The sequence below is a fragment of the Sapajus apella genome, unplaced genomic scaffold, assembly GCF_009761245.1.
Source record: "Sapajus apella isolate SASKATOON/1434 unplaced genomic scaffold, GSC_monkey_1.0 scaffold4, whole genome shotgun sequence".
Taxonomy (NCBI): Eukaryota; Metazoa; Chordata; class Mammalia; order Primates; family Cebidae; genus Sapajus; species Sapajus apella.
This window is the reverse complement of record NW_022436944.1, coordinates 55794337-55820033: the sequence shown is the minus strand read 5'-3', so window position 1 is coordinate 55820033 and position 25697 is coordinate 55794337. Positions and strand designations below refer to the sequence as shown.

At 42.4% G+C, this 25697-nt stretch overlaps 1 protein-coding gene across 1 annotated transcript in view; it reads right to left on the bottom strand.

Annotated features, from left to right (window-relative positions):
- STAC (SH3 and cysteine rich domain) overlaps positions 1-25697 on the bottom strand; it is a 154733-nt gene that overhangs the window by 78372 nt on the left and 50664 nt on the right. Inside the window, exon 2 of the mRNA XM_032269715.1 lies at positions 10756-11032. Within this exon, the coding sequence (XP_032125606.1) occupies positions 10756-11032 (277 nt within the window). The remainder of the gene's footprint in view (positions 1-10755; positions 11033-25697) is intronic.

The following is a 25697-nucleotide window of genomic DNA, read 5'->3' as shown; positions in this document are numbered from 1 at the left end:
CCTTCTGTCCTGGGCAATATTTTTATTTCTTCCTGGATGGAACAGGGATAAAATATATGAAGCACAGCTGGTCTCAGAAGAACATAGAAATATGTAGTCAGAATATATGTGCTGTGATATTACTAAATAGTATGGATTTGGTGACCTCTAGGGAATGACTAAAAATATAACAAAAGGCCGCCTTAAATGATCAGACATTCTCACCTTTCTGGTCTATTATATAGGCACTGAAAATATGTTCCTGTGTGTCACTTCTTTCTGCTCGGGTATGATATGAAAATGCTCTTAAAATACAAGTCTCTTTTTAGGGACAGGAAAAAGTTTACTTTCCTGAAAGATCATCTCTATCCAGTGGTTCAAGAAATCACCAAAGCACTTGCAAACATCATGAGCTGTCATTTGAGAGAGAGACAGTCTCTTTCCTTTGGCTGACTTAAAAAAATTCCTCCTCCCCCAAATTTGATCATTTAAGACTTCAGTCAATTACTATTAATAGTAAGATAAATAGTTTACAGGGAGGAAGGTCTGTATTTTTTTTTCTTACACTGATAAGATAGAGGCAGCATCTGACAACTTGGCAAATTTTTATTTTCTGGAATGTTGTATGCCTATAAAGACTTTCTCTTGCTGTTGGTCCCTTTCTCATTCTTAATAGTCATGAGATGTTTAAGGATGGGGTGGAGGGAGAAGATAGTGTCCATGTCTTTCTAAGATTAGCATATATGTGTATTAAGGAATACAGATTTAGAGAAATATGTACTAGTATGATGATCAAAGTCATTGAGATGAACTAGGCTCTAGTTCTAAGGAACTGTTGTTCCTTTGACTTCCTGACTTCCACAAACTGGTACCCAAAATGGGGTTCAGATATCCGTTCAGCAGCAATTTGGCTTTAAGACATTCTAGCCTAACCACCTGGAAAGGGGTCTGGGTGGGTTGGCATTGGAAGGCCAGTGAGTGCACCAGGAGGCTTGTTGAGCCCAACTTGTCCACCTACAATTGAAGAGTCAGTCACGGAAGGCGGCCCCACAGGCCTTTGGCTTATAGTGGCAAGAGCTCCTCCCTTCTGCCACTTTCTAGGTAATGTCTATTTCCCTTCCCTTTGCTACCTCTCAGTCTCTCATCGAATTTATGATGATGTCAGACTTGGTGTTCCCAGGTATCATTACAGGGATGCTCACACAGATGACTGAAGTTGTCTGCAATTCTACATTCTTAATTCTCGGAATTTTGCTTCACATATCATAAAAATCATCATAACCAAATTTCTGATGATAATATTTCTCACTGGTTGAACACTCATTTACTCATTTAACAAATTCATATTGGCCAGCTATTAGATAGGTGCTGGGCTTAGTGCTAAGGACACTCCAGAGAACACAGCACACCATGGCCTCTGCCCTCTGGAATTTATAGTGTCACATTTGCCATGTGCCAGTCTATGTGATTGCATTACACAATCTGTCTCCTTTACCCCTTTAGACAATGCTATAACGGAAGACATGCCTTAGAAGGTTATACTATATTAAACAAAAGGCAATTATAAACAGAATCTGCTTTCGGTTGGCAATAAAATACAAGAGAATCAGATAGTATGATAAAGGAATCAAAAGAAAAAAAATTTTTAAAATATGCTAATGTGTGGGGTATAGGGAATGAAAAAGTTTCACAATCCAAATCCTTCTTAGAGGCAGTGAAGAACAGACCTGATACTGCAGCTGATTTAATTGCTAACATAAAGCAGCAGTGACCAAGTCTTTAGATTTTATAGACTAGTATAAAAGGCAAGAATGTGCTAGTAGCCTCAGTGAGAGCAAAGCAGACAGGGAAACAATGCTAAAGAGTGGAGCTGAGGAAAGTGAGCAGAAAGCCCTGAGTTGAACTCTGCTCACCAATCTGCCCCCACCTACAACAGACTCATTAGCTGAACAAGTGGGATCCATGGCAATTGACTCCCTTATGTATTTGCTACTCATGTTTCCTTCTTGAAAAAATATTACTGAAAATATACTTTGAACAACTGACAAATAGAACAAAGATAAGAGCTTAAGAACAGGGAAGTTAAGTATAGCTAGAAGAGAAGATTTGAAATGTTCCCAACACAAAGAAATGATGAGTGTTTGAAGTGATGGACAGCTTAAATATCCTGATTTGATCATTAAACACTGTGTGCATGTATCAAAATATTGCATGTAATCCATAAACAGGTACAATTATTATGTATCAATGAAAAGGAAAGAAAAGAAGAAAAAGAATTGGGGAGTTACGTAGTAATAGAAGAGAATGGTGGTGAATATTAAAACCAGTTAGAGCTAGAAATATCTAAAAAGATGTATAAATCTTGTTATAAAATTTGTATATATCTTAAGATTTATTCTCAATCAAAAGTTTGAATTACAAAACGCAGAAATAACAATAAAAATCTAGATTGATTTTAAAAATCTGGATTAATTTGCAAATTAAGTAGAAATACTGTTGCTAGGGAGGTGGGAGTTGAGATGAAAAGTTTGGTAAATTTATCTGGAATAATAGAGGAACAAAATATCATATTTATTTTTACTTTTTAATAGTTTAAGAAATATAGAATAAAGCCTGTTTTTTGAAAATCTCAGAGATAATTATTAGTAGATGATCATATTATATATGTAGAAATGTAGAATAAAGAATGTTTAAAGAATAGAACATATTATATATATGTAGAAATGTAGAATAAAGAATTTTTTTGAAAATCTCAGAAGTAATTATGAGTAGAAAAACATGTATCTCCCAAAAGATGAGAGGCTATTAAAAAGAAAGAACACATAGAACACATGTGAAACACACACACACACGATGGAAGGAAACAGGTGACATGAATTAGAAAGCATGTAAGTCCTGTGACAGAAGAAAAGCCAAATATTTCACTCACGACAAGAAATGTAAACCCTCTTCTGTTTGAGAATTAAAAATTCAGGTTGGGCAAAAAAGAAATCTAAAAACGAATTATGTTTATTTTTCAAAGAAGCACTTAGAGAATATGACAAAAAAGTTTGGGTGTAAATGTAGATAAAGGCCTATCAAGCAAACATAAAAAAACGAAGGTGGAAATATTATGATTAAAGCTGAATAAATGACAGAAGCTTTAAACAGGATAGGATGCCACTGGCTGGGTACAGCGGCTCACACCTGTAATCTCAGAACTTTGGAAGGCTGTTGGCATGCGGATCACCTGAGTTCAGCAGTTCGAGACCAGCCTGGCCAACATGGTGAAACCCCATCTGTACTAAAAATACAAAAATTAGCCAGGTGTGGGGGCAGGCATTTGTAATCCCAGCTGCTTGTGAGGCTGAGGCAGGAGAATTGCTTGAACCTGGCAGGTAGAGGTTGTAGTGAGCCGAGATTGTGACACTGCACTCCAGCCTGGACAACAGAGTGACGCTCTGAATAGGATGCCATTTTATTTGGGTATGGGTATAATTCACAATGAAAATATCCCTGTTATGACGTTGTGCACTGAGTATCTTTGCATTAAAATATGTAACACAAAGGAGAAATGAGAAGAAAGATGACAGATGAGGGAAAATAGTCTCTGTGTCAGGCTGCCTTCTGGGCTGGATGGAGCCTTCATATACTTGGGAGTGACTTTTAGAAAAATTAGAAAATTTTCCATGTTGTTCTTCTATTTTTGTTTAAATTTGCTTCTATTTCTGTTGCTTTTATTTCAAGGCAGACTATTTTTCCCCCCATTCACTAATGACTGTTTTAAAAATACTGATTGTGTGCCAGGTATATGCTGTGTAGCTGCAGTGGGAATAGGTACATAAATTAGAGCTGGCTGTGCCTTTAAGAAGCTTAACAAAGTCTACACTGTCAACAACATGGAAATTCAGAGAAAATAAATGATCACCATAGAACTAGGAAAAGCGTTTTAATTGAATCTTGATAGATGTAGAACTGGATTGATGGGGAGAGAGAGTAGGAAGGAACAGCATTCAGATGTTCCAGAAGGAAGAGCCAAATGCTAGGGCACTGAAAATGGGCCCAGAAAATGGTATTAGGACCTTCCATGGCGAAGTGAGTATCTGTGGGAGAGCAGTGGGGAATTGATAACAAGAGCAGCCCCCCTCACTTCCTCTTGTCCTGTCTTCCCTTTTGACAGCAGTGCAAGATTTTTTAAGATGACACGCAATGGTCCAGAGCACAACAGTATCCCCTAACAAGTGTCACTTCCATTTCTGTGTGAGACTCTAGGATACGTCCTTCCTTGGAGCTACCGGCATCAATTTTTGCTCAATCTTTGCTGAAAGGATTGTGGTTTACTTTTTCATTTAAGTAATTTTCAATGAGAGATTTCTTAAAATACACAGTACTTGGCAGCAGGCATAAAATTTCAGGAGATTAATAGCAGATACTAGCTTAAAAGTATGTTGCGCTTTTTTATTTTAAAGGTGCTGTGTACAAGCCATACGTTCATGTGTGTCATTTATACTTAATAGTCTCTGTGAGAACATTGGATGGACCTTATATTGAAGTCTTAACAAGTCTTTAATGAATTTGCCCTTGCGTGCATGGGAAATTCTTTCTGAATTATGTATGTTAAAGAGATACATGCCAGATTGTGTTCAATAGCAGCCAAATGGAATTACAGAAAAGTAGCTGTTGATAGGGAACGCCTTAGTTACAATCCATTTGCCCCACTGCCTCCGTTCTCCACTGAGAACCCCTGGGTTGTTTTCAGGATGGCAGGACTTCAAAATGCTAATGTGCGCTATGGATATCCAAAGGGAGTAGGCTAGACAGCATTTTCCAAGCACATATTTTATGCCCTCCTCAAATCCACATAGCTTACATCTTCTTTCTTTCTTTTTTTTTAAGAGACGAAGTCTCACTCTGTTGCCCAGGCTGGAGTGCAGTGGTGTGATCATAGCTCATCATAGCCTTGAACTCCTGGGCTCAAGTGATCCTTCTGCCTTTGCCTCCTGATTAGCTGAGGCTACAGGTGTCTGCTACCATACCCGGCTAACTTTATCCTATTTAATTTTGTTTATTTATTTTTTTTTTTAAGAGACTGGGTCGGGAGTGGGGGTGGTTCACTGTCTTAAGCTCCTAGCCTCAAGCTCACCTCCCAGCTCACCCTTCCCAGTAGCTGAGATTACAGGTGCAAGCCACTGTGTCCAGTGGAGCCTACTTCTGAAACTGCTTTAAGAAACTCCTTTTTTTAATGTCTTGAACTCTGCCTCACAGTATCATCTGTCATTTTGTACTTGGGACTCTGAGTGAGTTTAAATGCTCTTCCAGATGAGATCTTTTCAACTATTTTAAGATAATAGTTTTCAAAGTCGTTTCCAAGCCAAACATTGCCACCTCCTGCAAACATTCCTTATCTGCTAGGTCACCATCTCCTTACCATGACTATGTTCCAGCTTTACTTATTTTCACTTAAAATTCTGTGATCAGGCTGGGTGTGGTGGCTCATGCCTGTAATCCCAGCAATTTGGGAGGCCAAGGTGGGCAGATCATTTGAGGTCAGAAGTCCGAGACCAGCCTTGCCAACATGGCGAAACCCCATCTCTACTGAAAACACAAAAATTAACTGGGCGCAGTGACACCTGCCTGCAATCTCAGCTACTTGGGAGGCTGAGGCAGGAGAATTGCTTGAACCTGGGAGGCAGAGGTTGCGGTGGGCCAAGATCATGCCACTGCACTCCAGCCTGGGTGACAGAGCGAGACTCCATCTCCAAAATAAATGAATAATAAATCAATAAAATAAAGCAAAATAAAATACTGTGACCATAATCAACAGGATTCTCTCAAGCGGGCCAAATGTGCAAAGAAGAGAAAGGAGCTATTTGCCTCTGTTGGATCAGACATTAAACCGCACTTTTGTCCTCTAGTACTAAAGTGGCAGCTAAGTTCTGGACAGCAGAGATCAATAATTGCACTGGACAAACCACTGAGTTCAATATGGAAGCCTCCTATGGCGCAAAGGAGAATATCTATGTGAAACATTAAAAAATAAGAGTTTTAGACAGCATTTGTATTTTATTATTTACAAGCTGTACAGCTCCTAGAACAACTTCAATTAAATGATGGACAGAACCTCAGAGATCCAGTTCCATTCTAAGAATACACAGAGTTGGCATTTACTTTTCAATATTCTCCTTGATCTTTGTTTGGCCATTCTCTCCAAGAGACAACTTCATTGATGAGCAAACACTGCTTTGTCTTTTTAGTTCAATGTCTTTATATATATGTGTGCGTGTGTGGTGTGTTTACATATATATTTTTTTCCATTCAAGGTTTGGTTAATGGCTAATGGCTTTATTGGGCAATGGGAAGAGGTCAGAAGAGGTCAGAAAACAACCTAATGGTCAGACAACAGCACAGCAGGAAGGTCTTGGACTCAGTGTAATGTAGTATTTTCTCATGTTATATCACTCATTATAATAGCAATATAATGTTTTAGGTACAGCAATTGCAAGGTTCTTCTGCATTAAAAATTTATTCCTAGTGGAGAGTGCTTTGTACTTCATCTTGTAGCATTAAGTATGTTTGCAGATATAGTAGACCCTTCTCCATATCTTATTTACCATTGTAATGCTGTGAGTGTTGGCAGCCAATGACTCACAAATGCCAATGCCCCCGCCCCCTGCCATTTTTTTTTCCTAGGGAGCTATCCTTGGCCAAATGGGATGCTCCTTGTCTGAAATGCAATACTCTCACTACTTCCTGGGGGCAGGCATGGCCAATGACTGAGGGACAGAAATGTACAAAGGCTAGTCCTTTGTCTGAAGGTGGGACCACTCAGTGGAATCAGTCTGAAGTGGACTCCAGTTGAGACCACATCCTTGCTTAGCTACTTCCCCTGCCTCTCCTGCTTCTGTGCCTCTCCTTCTCCTGAGGGCACTCCCCACAGCAAATCCCTTTCATAAGACAGCCTACCTCAGGCCCTGCTTCTAGGGATGCTTTCCTAAGACATTGCCATTATTATTTTCCCCAGTAGATGCCAGTTATGAAAGTGAATGATTCATTGTGCAGCAACTGTGTAAAGAAACTTGAAATTTTAGGCAATGCAATCCATTTTTCTAAATATCTGCTTAGAAAATATGACTCCATTTAACATGCTGTGTCTTCTAAGTGTGCTTCATTAAAAACATTTAGTTAATTTAAAAATAGTTTGGAAGCAAGGTATCTGGCAATAAACAGAATGGAGTCCCTTAGAAATATCTCCTTATTTGATGAAGTAGACCCATGTATTGAGTTAGTTATATTAATAGTACATGTTGACTTGTTGAAGTCTTTGAAATTTCAATGAGATGCAGATTATCACACAGATTCAATGCTCTCCTCGAATGAGTCATTGTAGGCAGTTAATTCAATGTAAGATAGAATGCCGCGGATGGAATACATTTAGGTCACACACAGTGAAGCTGAGTTCTCCCACCCCTGACTCTCATTGTCAAGACCTGAGTGAATCTGCTTGGTGGAGGAAATATGTTCCTCTAGCCAAGTACAAGTGACAGCTCAGAATTCTTTTAGACTAAGACTCAGTATTGAGTCCCAGTGACTCAAAGGCAGGGACATTCAGCATTGGAGCTGACAGGCACACCTAACTGCCTGTTTCTATCATGTCTCCATAAAAAGCTGTGTTGTTCATCTTGGGCTTGCATAGGTGACCAAAGTTTCTGGGAAGGGATAGCCTAAGAGGTGATCATAAAGGATAGCAGTGTGTTGAAGGCAAGGTTAGGTAAACTGGAGGGCACGCCACGGTGCCTGCTTAACACAACAGGTCTGGGAGTCTGGTAAGTAGCAGTTTCAGGTGTCAAGTCCAAGGGCAAGGGCCTAGCTGTCAGTAAGAAGCTAAGGAAATTAGAAATGGATGGCCAGTGATTGAGGCTGGGGTCCTGGTCTACTTTTATTGATCAGGGATCTTATGGCAAAGGTGTGACCTTTCCACCTTCAAGGTACAGGTGTCAGGAAGGTACAAACGTGAGTCCTTGTAAACTGAACTGTAAGTGTCCATTGAGGATGTCAGGCTCATTTTATTATTTATTTATTTTTTGGAGACAGAGTCTCACTCTGTCACCCAGGCTGGAGTGCAGTGGCTCGCTCTTTGCTCACTGCAACCTCCGCCTCCCAGGTTCAAGCAATTCTTCTGCCTCAGTCTCCCAAGTAGCTGGGATTACAGGTGGATGCCACCATGCCTGGCTAATTTTTGTATTTTTAAGTAGAGACAGTGTTTCACCATGTTCTTCAGTCTGGTCTCCAACCCCTGACCTCATGAACCGCCCACCTCAGCCTCCCAAAGTGCTGGGATTACAGGCGTGAGCCACCGTGCCCGGCTTCATTTTATTTTTAAAGAAGTATCCATGAGCTGGAAAGTGCACAAATGAGATTGATTCTTCTTGATTATCATTATACAACCTTTGGTTCCCAGTTGAAAGGAAAAAAAAAAAACCCAGCCTTAATATATTTTCTGAGATGTTATTCTAAGGCAATAATAGCAGGTAATCTTTCCCTAAAATCTAGAATACGGGGACAACCTGGCTTGGGGGAAACAAATCTTTAGGTAATCTAGGCGGAGACAGAAAGCTATGTCGGAAGCGTCGAGAAAGATAAAGAGGCAGATCAATTGTGCTCCATTATCAGATCATTAAAACACCGCTGTATTGTTTCAGGAAGTTAGCGCATGCACCAGCCCCTACTTCGTCTCAATTTCTCCTCCTCTTCTCACCTCCTTCCTCCTGTCTTTTCTCTCTCCCCCTTCCCCTTCTCCTCCACATTCCCTTTCTAAACCCCTTTGTTCTTTCCTAGAAGGAGCCTAATATTTGGTTTATTTTGTTTCTATCCTTGAAAACAGCAGTGAGATTTGTTGATGCTTTTTTTCTTTCTTTATAAAGATAAAATGGCAGCTGCAATGTAAATTTATTTCTGACAAGAGAAAGGCACAGTGCAATTCTCTTTAGCACAGGACAATTGTTTTTTTTTGGCGATATTCAAATTAGAGTCTTTCAAAATTGTTGTTATACTTAAGGTGTACCTAGATTCCTCTTTAGGGTGATGACTATGACATTCCTCAGAGGTGAACTCATTTCCGTTACTCATTTTGGAAAACACATCCTCTGTCTTTTCACACTCATCACAATGAGATCTAAAATAGAGGCTCATCATCACCTATTTAAGGGTTATTTATGAATAATGCTGCCTTGAAAAGGCCTGGTAGAAATTTCTGTGGAAACTGAAAGTGACACATCAGATTCAGAAGCCATGCAGGCACGGAAGCTAAGTTAGAGGCCGAAGTGTCTAAGTATTCTGAGCATGAGACGTGAGGAGACCCTCCCACTGCCCCCGCCCCAGCCACCCCAAGCTGACAGTCAGATGCTAGGCATTGCTTCCATATGGAGACATGAAATGGAAGAGTGGGAGCTCCAAGACTTAGCAGACTCTACAAGACAAAAAAAGATCAGTAATCCCAGAGAGCATTCTAAATGGCTAAGGGACGTCAGACAAGGGCAGCTGCCGTGTCTGATGCCGGGACAGTCTTGCTCCCAGATGTAAATAGAGCGCCCCGTATAAACCTGGATTTTTTTTTTTTTTTGGTACAACCCTGACTTGTTTGTTACATTTTTTTCTATGAAATATGTGAATGGCAAGGAATTGATCTAGACTAAAGAGAAATAAAATAATAAATGGTAGATGAGATACTAAGCCCATTCTCCACCCTTCCCTGTATCCAAGCCCGTTGCCAGGTGGCTGGCAGTCCTTGCTACTAGAGATGGCAGGTGGGGGCTTTGGGGTTGCCCCTGCCTTGACCATGGCTTTGACCACATAATTTAATTTGGCTAAGGAAATGCCAGTAGAAGTCACAGTATGCCGCCTGCAGCCCAAGGCCTTAAGAGGCTTTGCATGCTCCCAGTTGTCCTTGCCATGAGAAGAGCCTGATGTGGCCAGCACACTGGTTGAAGGAGAGGGCAGGGGATGAGTAGAGAGAAGATGGACTAGTGAAGCGGAGTCTGGATCAGCCGAACACCAACCGACCTGAAGATGCCTGAGTGAGAGTACAACATGGCCATTTTTAAAGAACTTGTAAACTTTTCAGCACTTTAAAACTACTTTTTAGAGTGGCTTTTAGGCAACTTTCTGATGGAAATCTTTGACTGCACAAGCACTCTTCCCAAATGTGGCCCATTTAAAAGAACATGAATCATAGTGACTAGAAAATGAGAAAGTGAGTAGATAAAGGTTTTCTGAAAATGAGAACAGGCCTTGTGTGTATGATTGTCAGAAGGGTTAATATTGCCCCCCATTTTGAATATCCTACCCCCTAACTGAGCCTTGGCAAAGGGTGAGGAGAACTGAAGAACCTTGACTTTCAGGCCATATTGGATGTCACTGATATGTCCATGCACATATGACAGACACTGGCTTTTTTTGGGAAGCAACAAGCATTCCAAGTCTCACTCGCTGCCCATATGTAGTGACAGGCTGATGCAGGTGTTCAAAGACACAGACCTCAGATCTCAATGCAAGAGCACGCTAAAGGGCTCCAGGGATCTGCGGGGGATCAGCTAAAGTCTTGATTACAACTATATCACAACGCAGCTTCTCCCACACCCAGTGCTGCTTCCCTTACCTTCTCACAAATATTGTTCCCCAAAGCACTCCTGAACGATCTTCCTGTATGTAAATCTCTGAGCCCTAGCATCCCATGGCACACCACTCTCGCTCAGCTTTCTGGGGTTGCTAGGATCTGGAGAAGGGGGTGGCAGGCCTTACCCACTATCATGTGGTTGCAGACATCACAGAAAGTGGGCTTCTTGAAGATGTGTTCCTGGAAGGCATGAGCCTTGTCACCTGGATGCAGACCCCCTCTGGCGGGTGTGGACGTCAGGCTTCCTGGAGCAGGGAGTGGGCTGGAGCTGGGGCTGACCTCAGCCACCATGTGGGCCTGCAGTTTCATGTCTTCACTATTGGTTCGCTGGAAAAAGTTGTCAGCACTTTTGCTTCGTAAACTCTTGGTCTTGAAAGAAAGTGATCGTTTTAGTTTCTGGAGCTGCAATGCAATGACAGAACAGTCTTTTTTACGATCAATGGATCAAGCAGACCCAGGCTGTGGGGGTGAGGTCTGCTGTGTGCACTTGCACAGTCCCCACTGACACCCGCAGCCTCTGAGGAGGCTCATAAATGTCCCTGTGTGGGTGGGGTGATGGCAGTGCCTAGTAAAGAGGGAATTTCCCCCGCCCCTGCCACCAAGCCAGATGAGCAGAAAGAGGTCCCATTTTGCCTTTGCTTCTGCCCCCTGCTCCTCCTCCCCTGCCTCCTTAAAGTCTTACCAGTGCACTGTCGAGATGTCCCACCACATTGGGTTTTGACATAATTTGCCTTTTGAATTAGAATCATCGGAAATATTAAGTATACAAACTCATGGGCTCAAAGGCTAGATGTGTAAAGCTGGCCTTTCTCTCTTATGATCACTGAGCAGCCACTTGTCTCTGCACACAGCAAAGCAGAAGAGGCCATTGTCTGACTCAAAATTAATCTTGCTAAACTGTCCGCAGAACACAAACCAGGAACTCTCAAGTCTGCTTGGGTCTGAAGCATTTGGATAAGTAACCTCTGTGTGTGTGTGTGTGTGTGTGTGTGTGTGTGTGTGTGTGTGTGTGTGAGTGTTTAGGACATAGGACATATTGAATTATCCCTTTGACTTTCTCTGCTCCTCCTGCTGCCCTCCTTGTTGCTTTTGGCCACGATAAACTAGACCATTTCTCCTTTGCCTCTGGGACTTGTGAAAAGGCTCCAAAACAGGTGTGGAAAAGCACAAGCTTCTGACAGGTCTGGGTTTGAGTTTAATCAGCCTCTCTAATCTACTGTTCCTGTGAAAGCTGGAGGAATCTTTTGGAAACACAGATACGTACATGCAAGCCTCATGGTTAAAGTCCCTCAAGAAGTTTCCTTTGTTCTTAAAGAAAAGTTCCCTGTCATGGGCTCCAGGAACTGCAAGAATCTGGACCCCGATACCAGCTTGGACATGGTGGACCTTGCTCCACCCATCCCCACAGTGGCCTTTTACAAGTCTCTCCTGTTTACTCTGCTTTCCCATCACTAGCCCTTAGTACATAGTTTTTTTTTTTTTTTTTTTTTCACTCAGCAACAGGTCACTTCATTTTTACGGTGGTTTCTTTTTGTAATTGAATATCCATGGTAGTTCTTTCTGTTGCCATGAATAAACATGTATGGCCCAAAGCTGCAGAAAAAAGATGCTCAGATATCAAACTGAAAACCTTCTGCACAGCAAAGGAAGCTGGAAGAAGCTGTCAGCATGTTTGCTCCATAAACTCTTGGTCTTGAAAGAGAGTGATCGTTTTAGTCTCTGGAGCTGCAATGCAATGACAGAACAGTCTCTCTTGTGATCAATAGATCATGCAGACCCAGGCTGTGGGGGTGAGGTCTGCTGTGTACACGGCACATTCCCCACTGACACAGGGTGAAGAGACAACCTATAGATTGGGAAAAAGTATTTGCACAATATTCATCAGACAGGGAATTAATATCTAGAATATACAAGAAACTCAAGCATCTCAGTGACAAAAAAAATCTCCAAACACTCCAATTTAAAAAATGAGAAAATGATCTGAACACACATTTCTCAAAAGAAGACATACAGATGGCTGACAAATACGTTTAAAAAGTTCAAAACCACTAATCATCAGGGAAATGCAAACCAAAGCCACAGTGAAGCATCATCTCACCGCAGTTACAATGGCTACTATGAAAAAGACAAAAATAACAAATGCAGAGAAAAAGGAACTCAGAGAACTGTTTGTGGGAATGTAAACTAGTACAACCACTATGAAGGACAGTATGGGGGCTCCTCAAAAAACTACAAATAGAATTACCCTATGATTCAGCAATCCCACAGCTGGGAATTTATCTAAAGGAAAGGGAATCAGACATCTGCACTCCCATGTTAATTGTAGCATTATTCACAATAGCCAAGATATGGAGTCAACCTGTGTCCAACAACACGATAAATGGTTAAAGGAAATATGGTATATATACATGATGAAGTACTATTCAGCCATGAAAAAGGATGAAACTCTGTCATTTGTGGCAACATGGATGGAGCTGGAGAATATTATGTTAAATAAAATAAGCCAGGAAAAGAAAGTTAAATGCTGCTTCTTCTCACCCATATGTGGAGGCTAAAGAAAGTTGATCTCATAGAAGTTAAAAGTAGAACAGAGGATAGTAGAGACTGGGAAGGGCAGGGGGAAGGGAGGATTGGGAGAGATTTTTTACAAACAAAATGAAGCTAGATAGGAGGAATAAGTTCTAGTGCTCTATAGCACTGTAGGATGTCTGTAGTTATCAATAATATATAGCTTCAAATAGCTAGAAGGAGGATACTTTTGAATGTTCCCAACTCAAAAATCTGATAACTCTTTGATGTGACGGATATGCTAATTACCCTGATATGATTACTATACGTTATATGTATTGCAAAATCACTATGTACCTCATAAATATGTATAACTATTATATGATCAATTAAAAATAAAATTATAAAAGTAATTAAAAAATAGAAACAAAAGATACTCAGTACTCTTTGTCTAATAAGGATCTCCATAAGTCTGGTTAGACTCCTTTTACACAATATATCAGACAAGTTTACAAGGCCTTGCCAAGCCCAACCACCTGTGCCTGAACCCCCTAAGTTCCACCTCAGAAGTCCAGGAAGATAGGGTGCTCATTAGTGTTTGGGGTAGCCTACTAAAAGGCTGCAGTTCTCTCCCCTTTCCCTTATCCATGCACTTGGCAATGTGAATTTGCATCTCAGTCTATCAAAAGTGGAGCCTAGTTTCCTACTCCTTGAATCTTGTTGGTTTCTGAAATTTGACCAATAGAAGGTAGCAGAAGCAATTTTAAGGGAGTTCCAAGCCCAGGCCTTAAGACGCCTTGCATGCTTCTGTCTGCCCCCATGAAAACTGCCAAATGGCCCAGTGTAGCCTGAAGGATTATGAAAGACACATGGTCCAGTCAGTTCCTTGCCACTCTAGGATAAAGCCCAGAAGCAGAGCCACCCTGCTGCCCTGCAGGCATAAGGGTGCCTAGATGAGACCAGAAGCAGTGTCCAGCAGAGTCCTTTTCAAATTGTGAACCCACACACTCTTCAATTAAAAAGATGACTGATGTTCTAAGTCATTAAATTAGGTAGCTATTGTGTGTACACAGGAATAGATGACCAGTACAATGCTGTTCTCCCCACCCTCCTGAATGTGGTGGGATTGTACTTTTTTGCCCACCTGAAGTCAGGTGTGGTTGTGTAAAGCCAACTCTCCAGGGAGCCATACAAAATAGAGGCCCTGCAAAACCTTCTGAAAAGCCCCACTAGGGCTGCCAATAGGACATCATCAGCTAGAAAAGGCTAGCCAGAGACACTGCAACAACCTGCAGAAACATCAGAAACAGTGGGCCAAGACTCTTGTCCCCTTCCCTTCAGCTCAAAGTAACAGATGAGTCAGAGCTGCCAAAGAAGGAGGAAGAGGGCGGTCTCCCTGAGTTACTGTGCAGTTGCATGTTGCTGAGGCATAAGCTAGCGTATCCTCATGGATACAGGGCAGCGAGTTTTGTGTCCTTGGGGGCATAGCACTGACTTTGAAGAGGACATTCTATCTCTGAAAAAGTTAAGTGAGAGGGGCTATGAGACGTTCATTGAGATGGAGCCCCTTCGAGTGAGGACCTGTATGCAGCAAAGGAGCTGAACAGACCCTCTTCACTTCAAGTCCTTCAGGCTATAAACTGGATTGGTGCTGGAGGAAGGGAGGCTTACACAGGAGGTGAAACTGAGCTTTTATTTTAGAAGGACATTTAGTACCCTAAAGTGAACAGGAAGGTAAGGAACCTGCCAAGGTTTTGTCATGGGATGTGCAGCCAAGGGAGAGGTTTATCAAAGTAAACATCATCACACAGAAAAATAAAAACCGTTTTCTGTTTGTTGCCTACTGAATTCAGATGACCCAATACATTGACTACTCATATCTCAAAATCAGAATAGCACTCACCCTGTTGTGAGGGTCGCAGAGGATAATGTCTGGGAGAGCCCTCTGAGAACTCCACAGGATATAAGTGGATGGAGGATGATGTGGGGTGTGCAAAACAGGGGAAGCAAGAAGCTGGGAATATGGAGCTGAGCTAAGTGCTTCACCAGGTGAAGCAACCTCCCAACCATTTGGTGAAGATGCCATTTTACTTCTGGAGAAATGGAGCTGAGGGTGGTTAAGCAACCTGCCTAAGGTCACACAGCTTCTGTGAATGAAGAACAGGGCTCCAACTCAATCTGCCTTACTCCGATCCCCATGCTCTTTCTACTGCTGGTGAGTCTTTAGGGGATGGATGGAGGAGCATTGCCCCCCACCTCCAGGGGGATGACAACTACTTCTGGCTGTCAGTGAGGATGTGGAGCAGGAATGCAAATCTGCTTTTTGGGGAGCTATTTCTTTTATATATTTCAAATTTCTAGAAAATGATGAAAGAGCATGCCCTGTGTATCAAAGGAAAGCATCAAAGGTCACTGCATGGCCTCTCCTGCCAGGACAGGGCAAGTGAGCAGGGGATGCTTACGCATGTCCAGTCTCGTTTCCCTCCTGTGCTCATGTGGTTTACTTCTCCTTTCAAACCCTTCTTCATACGTGGTGTGGTGTTCTGTGTTCCCTGGAAGCTTGTATATGATGTTCAACTATAATGCCAGGAAACCTCTTGCTTTTTTCTTGCTCTAGGGGATGTGGCTTGGAAATTGTATCAAGCCATTGGAACCTGCCTGCCTCTAGAACTGGAGAATTTTTTTTTTGGAAGTCAATGTGACTTATTCAAGTGGAGAACTTAAAAGAAATACCTACAAGTTAAATTAAGCCCTAGACATGAGCTCAAAGGAACACGCTTTCTCTAATTATCTCTAAAAGAGCAGAGGCCAGGTGAGAGAGAAAATATGAAATGCAGTAATTGAAGCAAAACCTGACAATGGCAGATGCCACAAAATGATTAGCTTCCATATACCACTGCCATGGCCCAGCTCCATTTTATTTATAATGGTAAAAGAAACGTATTCTTGAAAACCTTACCATGTGCTTGAAACTGCTCTATATAGTTTACTTCATGTAATCATCCTAGTAACTTTATGGGTAGGGGATCATTCATTCAATAAATAATTCATTCAGTGAATATCTGTCATGGGTATTACTCTGAACTAAGCACAGACCTTGATTTGGGGGCTATGACGGTGAAAAAAGGATTAAGTCCTCCCTTTTAAGGTCTAGTGGGTGAAGATAGACTATAGGTGCATAATCAGAGTGATAAATAATATAAATTTGGACAGGGAGAGGAGGTAACAAGGAAAATAAGGTCAGAGATGGGCCATTAGAAGGTAACAAGGAAGGCTTCTCTGACAGGTGACAGTGGAACAGAGACTGAAGGAACTAGTGAGTGTTTGAGCTACGCTGTAGAAGAGCATTGTGGGCAGTGGGGAGACCTAGAGCAGAGGCCCCAACAAGAGATCAAGGGCAGGGTGTTTGAGAAGCACCGGGAGGTCGGTGCGTCTGGATGAGAATGATGGGGGAGAGAAAGAGCAGAGGTGTCCAGGCTAGCTTCCTGCTGGACCTTGCAGGTCACAGCAAGGGCTCTGGAATTTATCCTAAGGGTGATGGTTTTGAACAGGGAGGTGACAGGCTCTGACCTTTATTTAAAAGGGTCACTCTAGCAGCTGTGTGAAATACCGACTGTAGGAGGGCAAGCTGGAAACAGGGAGACAAGTTGGGGGAGGAGTCTCTTGCAATAATCCTGATGAGAAGTAATTTTAGCTTGGTTTTGTATAGTTATGGTAAGATATGGCTGAATTTGGAGTTGAGTTTTGGATACATTTGAAATGCTTATTTTGAATTCAAGTGGTGCTGCCAGTTAGGTAGCTGGATATATGATTCTGGGATTCAGGGGAAAGGTCCAAGCTGGAGTAATACCTTGGGAGTCATTAGCATATTGATGGTATTTAAAACCATGAGACTAGATGAGATCACTATATAGGCAGTGAGTGCAGACAGCGGAGAGAAGTGATCTGAGGACAGAGCCCTGGGGCATTCCAGCATTTAGAGGACAAATGATTGGTAAGGACGGGAAAAGGAACGTGAGAAGGAGAGGCTAGTGAGGAAGGAGAAGACCCAAAGAAAGGAGTGTGTTAGAAGCTGAGGGAAGAAAATGATTCAAAGAAGAGAGAATAGCCAAAAGCATCAAATGAATATTAAATAATAATGTCAAGTAGGGCAAGGTTTGGGAATTGGTTATTGTATGTGGTAAAGGGAATAGTAGCAGATTCAGTGAAGCGGTGAGTGTGAAAACCTAACTGAGGAGGTTTCAGGAGAGGATGGCTGGAAAAAAGTGAGCAGAGGCAGTGGGCATGGACAGTTGGTTTGAGAAGCTTTGCTATAAACAGGGTTGGTGAAAAGAGGCAAAATCTGAAGGGAAATTTTGCATCCCAATACCTGAAGGGAAATGGAGTTTTTTTGGGCATGTTTTGTTTAAATACGGGAGCTTACTCCAGCATGTGTTAAATCGGATGATGCATAAGAGAGAAAGAGGGATGCTGGCACCACGTTCCTGGGTAGTTGAGAGGAGGAGGGATCAGTAACCAAGAAGAAGGGTTGTCTTTCGGTTGGACTGAGGCAGGCCTCCATAAGGAGAGAGACGGAGAAAGGTTGGAGTAGTTGGTATGGGCTGGATGTGGCTTTTCACTTTTGATTGCGTCTGTGTTTTCAGTGAATACAGAAACAAGTCTATCCCCCGAGTCAGAGACAATGGGAGGTGGAGGGAGGAGATGTCAGAAGTTGAAAGAGGGAGATGTGGAATAACCATTTCAGAGATAGGGGAGGGTGAATACACAGTGGTAGGATGGGAAGGTAGCTCAGAGGGTCCATTTCAGGTTATTGCCTCATTTTACAGATGAGAAAACAGAAAAATGGCAACTTGCCCAAAGTTAAATGGCTGGTAAGTTGCAGAATGAAGATCCACATACAGACCTCTCTGTTTCCAAAGCTCCTAAAGCCAAATGGACTTTCATGAGACGGTATCCCACCCTTGACATGCGCTTAGTAAAATTTCTCTGCTTAGTGTGTTTTATTTTCTGGTGCCAGCTGGAATTTCAGCAATAATCCATGTGGTTGCCAGGTTGAGCAACACTTCTATGGCAATTAGTCAGGGAATGCAGAAATTGGGAGTCATGAGAGCATTGGAACACAGAGAACTGCAGCCTGAAGGTGAATGTAATAGCAAGTGTATTGATTTACCAGTCTGTTCCGCAGTGGCACATCAAGTTAATTAACCAGTGTGCACTTGATCATTTCTGCCAGGATCTGAAGTCCACACTAGATGGGAAAGGGGCTGTTCTGGTGCAAAGAGTCTGCACACACAGGCGGTAAATCAGGAGGCACAGTCACCATATCAACTCGGTTTCCTGCCCGTTCACATTTAACCATAAAGTTGGCCTCCATGCTACGGACATTTCCTTGGCTATTTAACACTACCACAAATGTGCTGGCTTTTACTTCTGAGTGGAAATGACGTCATGGGGAAACCTTTGACAAGCAAATGTTTCCTCCTTGATACTCACATGTGGGCTACATCTTTGATTTTTAAATGAACACTTTTTTATCTCTTAATTTTTCTAAAATAGTTATGTCTTGTTCATTGAATTAAGAGCATTGAAATGCTCATTATTCTCATTTTTTTTGTGAGAAGATAATAAACCATTAAATGATGACATCTAAAAACTGAGGAAATAACTGTCATACTGTGGCCCAATAGCCCTTGTGCATTCGCTCTGGAAGTCAGCTCCCTTCACGCTCCAGCTGCCATGCAGACTCACCTCATCTATTCCAATATTGGTTGATGCTGTAGTTTGTCAAAGCGCTTTCCACACTCACCTCTAACATTTTACACTTGAGCTAGACAGGCAGACAGTGAGCACTGGGGGTCTTCAGGAATGGAGTGCTCAGTATGAGGATTAAATTTCTCAACCACAGTTTTACCCACTCACAGCTTGATTTCTTTTACGGCAAGTACAAGATATTCCAGGTATCGATTTTCTTTCATTTGGATGGCGATTTCAAAGTTGAAATACTCTTTTTACATCGACCTGGCTCTGTCATACCCAGCTGCAAAAACCAGTTGTTAATGAATATATTGGTAAAGCAACAGTTATTAAATATGATTGATTGCATGCTCTGCCACTGATAAAATGTGTAGTCTTGGGCAAACCTCTCAAGCTTCTTGGCTTAGATTATACCAATAAATATACAGAGTGAGCTCAGTGGCTGCAAAGTTCCCTTCCAGCTCTGAGAATTCAGCATGGTGAGAAAATACAAAAGACTTTAAATAGTCTCAACTTGTAGGAAGTCTAAGATCTAATCCTAGAGACAAATGGCAATGCATAAAACTCTCTGAGGGTGACAAAAGCCCCTGTATTTGTATTAGCAAGTGATAAGTTCAGTGTTTTGATCACTGCCTATTCTAATATGTCAGAAACAGGAGCTATCAATGGAGGCTGAAACAGAGACATTCTTTCAAACCCTGAAGTATGAATCGATGTTAAAACATGTAATTCAACTGTTTAAGTGCTCTGATGGCCTCCCTTAGTTCTGGTTATACCAGGTTCCTGAATGTGGGGTATGGAACCTTTCTGCTGGATTTTGTTCATCCACCTGTCCAGTATTATATTTCTTTATATGTGTATACACACACACACACACACACACACACACACACATAATTGCACTTTAGGTTCTGGGGTACATATGAAGAACATGCAGGATTGTTGCATAGGTACATACATGGCAATGTGGTTTGCTGTCTCCATCCCCGTCACCTGTATCTGGCATTTCTTCTCATGTTATCCCTCCCCAACTCCCTACCCCCCACTGTCCCTCCCCTAGTCTCCCCACAACAGGCCTCAGTGTGTGATGCTCCCCTCCCTGTGTCCATCTGTTCTTAATGTTCAACACCCGCCTATGAGTGAGAACATGCAGTGTTTGATTTTCTGTTCTTGTGTCAGTTTGCTGAGAATGATGGTTTCCAGGTTCATCCATGTCCCTACAAAGGACACAAACTCATCCTTTTTTATGGCTGCATAGTATTCCATGATGTATATGTGCCACATTTTCCCTGTCCAGTCTATCATCAGTGGGCATTTGGGTTGGTTCCAAGTCTTTGCTATTGTAAACAGTGCTGCAATGAACATACGTATGCATGTGTTTTTATAATAGAACGATTTATAATCCTTTGGATATATACCAAGTAATGGGATTGCTGGGTCAAATGGAATTTCTATTTCTAGGTCCTTGAGGAATCACCACACAATGATTGAGCTAATTTACACTCCCACCAACAATGTAAAAGTGTTCCTATTTCTCCACAACCTCTCCAGCATCTGTTGTCTCCAGATTTTTTAATGATTGCCATTCTAACTGGCATGAGGTGGTATCTCGATATAGTTTTGATTTGCATTTCTCTAATGACCAGTGATGATGAGCATTTTCTCATATGTTTGTTGACCTCATATATGTCTTCTTTTGAAAAGCGTCTGTTCATGTCCTTCACCCACTTTTGAATGGGTTTGTTTGTTGTTTTCTTGTAAATCTGTTTTAGTTCTTTGTAGATTCTGGATATCAGCCCTTTGTTAGATGGGTAGGTTGCAAAAATTTTTTTCCCATTATGTTGGTTGCTGGTTCACTCTAATGATTGTTTCTTTTGCTGTACAGAAGCTCTGGAGTTTAATTAGGTCCCATTTGTCAATTTTGACTTTTGTTGCCAATGTTTTTGGTGTTTTAGTCATGATGACCTTGCCTATGCCTATGTCCTCAATGGTATTGCCTAGGTTTTCTTCTAAGGTTTTTATGGTGTTAGGTCTTATGTTGAAGTATTTAATCCATCTGGAGTTAATTTTAGTGTAAGGTGTCAGGAAGGGGTCCAGTTTCTGCTTTCTGCGCATGGCTAGCCAGTTTTCCCAACACCATTTATTAAACAGGGAATCCTTTCCCCATTGCTTGTTTTTGTCAGGTTTGTCAAAGATCAGATGGTTGTAGATGTGTGGCGCTGCCTCCGAGGCCTCTGTTCTGTTACATTGGTCTATATATCTGTTTTGGTACCTGTACCATACTGTTTTGATTACTGTAGCCTTGTAGTATAGTTTGAAGTCAGGTAGTGTGATTCCTCCAGCTTTGTTCTTTTTGCTTAGAATTGACTTGTCTATGCAGGCTCTCTTTTGGTCTGTCCAGTATTATTTCTAGTCATCCCCTCCTGCACCCTATTCACCTTAGATACACTAAAAGCAGGACCCTGTTTTCCAATAACACACGAGCCTTCAGTGCCTTGGTTTGTTCTTCCTGGGAGATCTGTGTCTCATTCAGTGTATCTGGAACATGCCTGGTTCTCCTTAATTGTTTAATTTCTCTGTGGAGTCTAGCCTGGCCCTCCTTACAGGTGGCTCTGGACACTCTCTTCCACATGACCCCCAATGTGAAGCACGTGTAATGTGTCACCACCCTTTCTACCTTCTGCTCTGGGGCTCTCCTGCAGACCATGAAGCTACTTCCAACAGGAAGCACAGTGGTACATAGTAATGATACTAATTTACTGGCAAGTACTTACTGCACTCTTATTATATGCCAGACTCCATCCTAAACATTTTGCATGGGTTATCTTTTGATTGTCATGCTAACCTTATGAGGCAGGTACTATTACTATCCCTATTTTATGGACAAGGAGAGGGTGGTAGAAAGAAGTTAAATAATGTGCTCAGGTCAAATCTTACAGATGAAGAAAATGGGACAGAAATATGTTAAGTGACATGCCTGAGGTCCTTAGAAGATGAGTTGCTTAATAAAGGTAGAGTTTTAAGGTTCCCCTTGTGCGCAGGGATAGAGGAGCCTTTCATACCTGAGGATGAGATACAGTGAAGGTTTTAGGGTCAGAATGGCTTTGCTGTCCTTCCCAGCTCTGCTGGTCTCCAGTAGTGTGAACGTAGGAAAATTATTTAACTTCTCTGAGCCCCAAATTCCCCTTCTATAAAATAGGAGTAATAGCAGGTTCCCTGCAGATTTGTTGTGAGGATTAAATAATATAAAACATCTAAAGTACCTGGCAAAGCATTTGGCACTCAAGGGCTACTTCATAACTCTGATTTCCTAAAATCCCCGCCGTACCCCTGCCATATCTGGTGAGTGTGAGGTGGAGGAACACTGCTTTTTGGTCCTCTCTCCTGAATGTTTTATTCATGAGATGGTCCTCTCTCCTCATCTCCTGATGCCAGTGTAACAATACAGGGTGATTGTATCACTGTCAGAGCTGATTCAAAGATTCCTCTTGGGAAACAAAACTGGACGTATTCAGAAGAAATACTTTGAGAAGCCACTGGCTAGGGAAGATGGCTCCTCAAGGACCAATCTCAAATTAAAAATAATAATCCTTTGTTTTATGGAATACTGAGAAGAGTGAAGTTTGCACATTTAAGGCCTGAGCTACAAGATGACAAGGAGTAACAGAAATGGGGTTGGCAGTAGAAGAGGCTGCCGTGAGGGAGCTGTGGGGGAAAGAGCAGAGAGGAAACAAATTCTGGGGTGGTACGCAGGCAGAGATTTCTGAGTAAGAGAAGTACTGACAGGAATGTGCTTTATAAACCTCTCTCCCTTTGTTTCCCTCCTCAAATTCTTCAGTAAATTCAGCACAGCGCTCATTGATGTTTTGGGTAAGAGGCGTCTTTTTCAGGGAGGATGAAGAGGTGGGTTCAGAGAGTCAGCATTATAATGGACCTGCATCATAGTGGATTGTATGGCAAGTTTCAGAGCACACTCCTCAGATCTGGAATCCTGTCAGAGAGAGGCCCTGCCTGCCCAGGTGGCATAGGGGTTGCAACTGAGAGTATGGGCTCTGAGCCATCCAGCCCCCAGGTAGGAATCCCGCCAAACTGTCTGATGCCATGGCCACCAAGCCCACCACGGGTGACAGAGGCCACTCCCCACTCTGCATTCCGAGTTGCTGCTCCTGCTGCTGTATGACAGTGGGGAGAAGGTGTACGGTCCCAGGGACCACACTGGCATTTTTTCCCAAGAACAAAGAGAGTGCTGGGCCCCAAGAAGGCCAGTGAAAAACAGAGAAGATGGAAATATGATGGCTGGCTGGCTGGCTGGCTGTCTAAAAGGTAGAAAAACTGTGTGGAGCGCAGTGAGGATTTTACAGTACGGACCTTTCTAGATTCTGATTTATACCTCAAGTGGTTTTAGAGATTAAGTGATGGGCAGCAGAACAAAAGGATTTATACTCGGTCCGATGCTAGGTTTCATTTATCAAGTACTGCTTCTCATAATGCCTTGCAAATAGTGGGTATTTGCTATTGGCTGAATTGTATTCCCTTTCAAATTCTTATGTTGATGCCTGAACCCCCAGTACCTCAGAATATGACTTTATTTGGAGATAGGGCTTTTACAGAGGCAGTTTAAAATGAAGTCATTAGGTTGTATCCTAGTCCAATCTGACTGGCGTCCTTGTAAGAAGAGGAAATTTGGAAACATAGAGGAAAAATCATGTGAGAACACAGTGAGAAGGTGATCATCTACAAGGCAAGGAGAAAGTTCCCAGAGAAACCAATACCTTGATCTTGGACTTCTAGCCTCCAGAGCTGCGAGAAAATAAATCTCTGCGAGAAAATAAAATTCTGCCACCCAAACATTCTGTTGTGACAGTTCTAGCAAATTAATACGGTACTCCATAAAAGCTCGCCGAGGTAAATATCATGCTCCTAAAACAGCAATTGCAATCAGAAAGAGCTGCACTGAGGATATTTCTGTAGTGTTTCTACTGTTGCACAGGACAAATATATCTAGCATGTGCTCCACTGGCTAATTAATAAAGATGGAAACGTGGGTAGATTGTCCTGTCCATGCTGTATTGTCTGGGATGTCTCTCTCACATATGTTCCTGGAGACCTGCTGCTCATTATCTAAGTCTCAGCTCCAGTATTGCTTCTAATGCCCTGCCTCAGGCTCTCCCTGACCCCTCCACGTAGAGCTCCATATTCCATGCATGCAGGTGCTTTATTCTCTACCATACCTGCAGCAGTACGTCACCACAATTGGCATTCCGCATACTCTTATTCTGAGGTCAAGGACTATTCTTTTCATTTTTGAATCTCCAACACGTGGCTACAGGTTTTGGCATAGGATAGGCATTCTATGTTGAGTGAGTAACTGAATGAATAGATTGCCTGCCTTACATGTTTGAATTCCCCACATTTAGTGGGAAGAAAATGACTAATAGTCATTCCTTCAATTTTCTGGCCTAGAACAATGTTCTGGCCTAGAAGACACTTTGAGTCCTCCCTTATCTCATCTTGAACCCCATTTTCTTTTCTTTTTCTTTTTTTTTTTTTTTTTTGAGACAGAGTGTCTCTCTGTCACCAGGCTGGAGTTCAGTGGTGTGATCCTGGCTCACTGCAACTTCTGTTTTCTGGTTTCAAGCAATTATCCTGCCTCAACCTCCTGAGTAGCTGGGGCTACAGGCATGTGCCACCATGCCTGGCTAATTTTTTTGTACTTTTAGTAGAGACAGGGTTTCACCATGTTGGCCAGGATGATCTCGATCTCTTGACCACATGATCTGTCCGCCTCAGCCTCCCAAAGTGCTGCGATTACAGGCATGAGCCACCGTGCCTGGACTTGAACCCCATTTTCTACCAATAACCAAGGCTAATCTCCCTTTCCTTAAAATATCTCCTGTATTCATCTCTCCTCTCCAAGACATACCAGCTTTGACCCTTTTCACCTGTATTATGACCTCCAATTTCACTTTATAGTATATTCTTGCAGCCTTCTCTTCCAGGAGCCTGGGTCAGGCAGGGGCCAGATTCAAGGAACCATGTGGGTACATGAGGGTATCAGGCCAGTCTATAATGTAAGGAATTGGAGCAGACTGACACAGATGACAGTGTTCCTGTGGACCCTGAGGCCTGAAAACAAAGGCAGAGCTCTACAACTCAATTCCAAGGAGGCAGGGAGAAGTGGGGGCACATACTCACGACTGAAGAGCCACCATGGTGGTCAGGCAATACCAAAGAGTGTTTTCAACCCAGAAAACAAGTGTGTAGCCCTGAGATGGCTCAAGGACATGCAAGGAGAGGAAGCCTCTCCCAGGTTACATATGTTACCCCTTATGGACAGGGAGAGTGAGAACTGTGAAGACTCTGAGCAGGTTTCAATGTTCTCCACCACTCCCAGGCCTCCTCCAACAGTGGACAAGGCCTAGATGGGTGCAGGTACACCTTGGCAGTCATAAGGAACATCTCTCTCTCTGCTCTGGCGCCCCTCTTGTGTTTTCTGGGGCAGCACAAGGACCAGAGGTTCATAGTGGGACCTGGGAAGGTTAGATGCAACAGTTGGATTCTTATAGAGAAAGGATCCTGAATTGCTGACTGGTGTGCCCGTGAGGGCCTCTAGGAAGCAGCCCTTCAGCATACTTCCTCATTTCACAGTCTCTAGGTTAGCAAAGGGCATAGCATTTTATCTAGTTAATAGCCCGCAAACCTTGGAATCATCCTGGACTCCAATTTCTCCCTTCCTCTTCATATCCAGTCCATTAGCCAATACATTAGTCAATGAGACTTTCAAAATGTATGCAGAATCCACCCA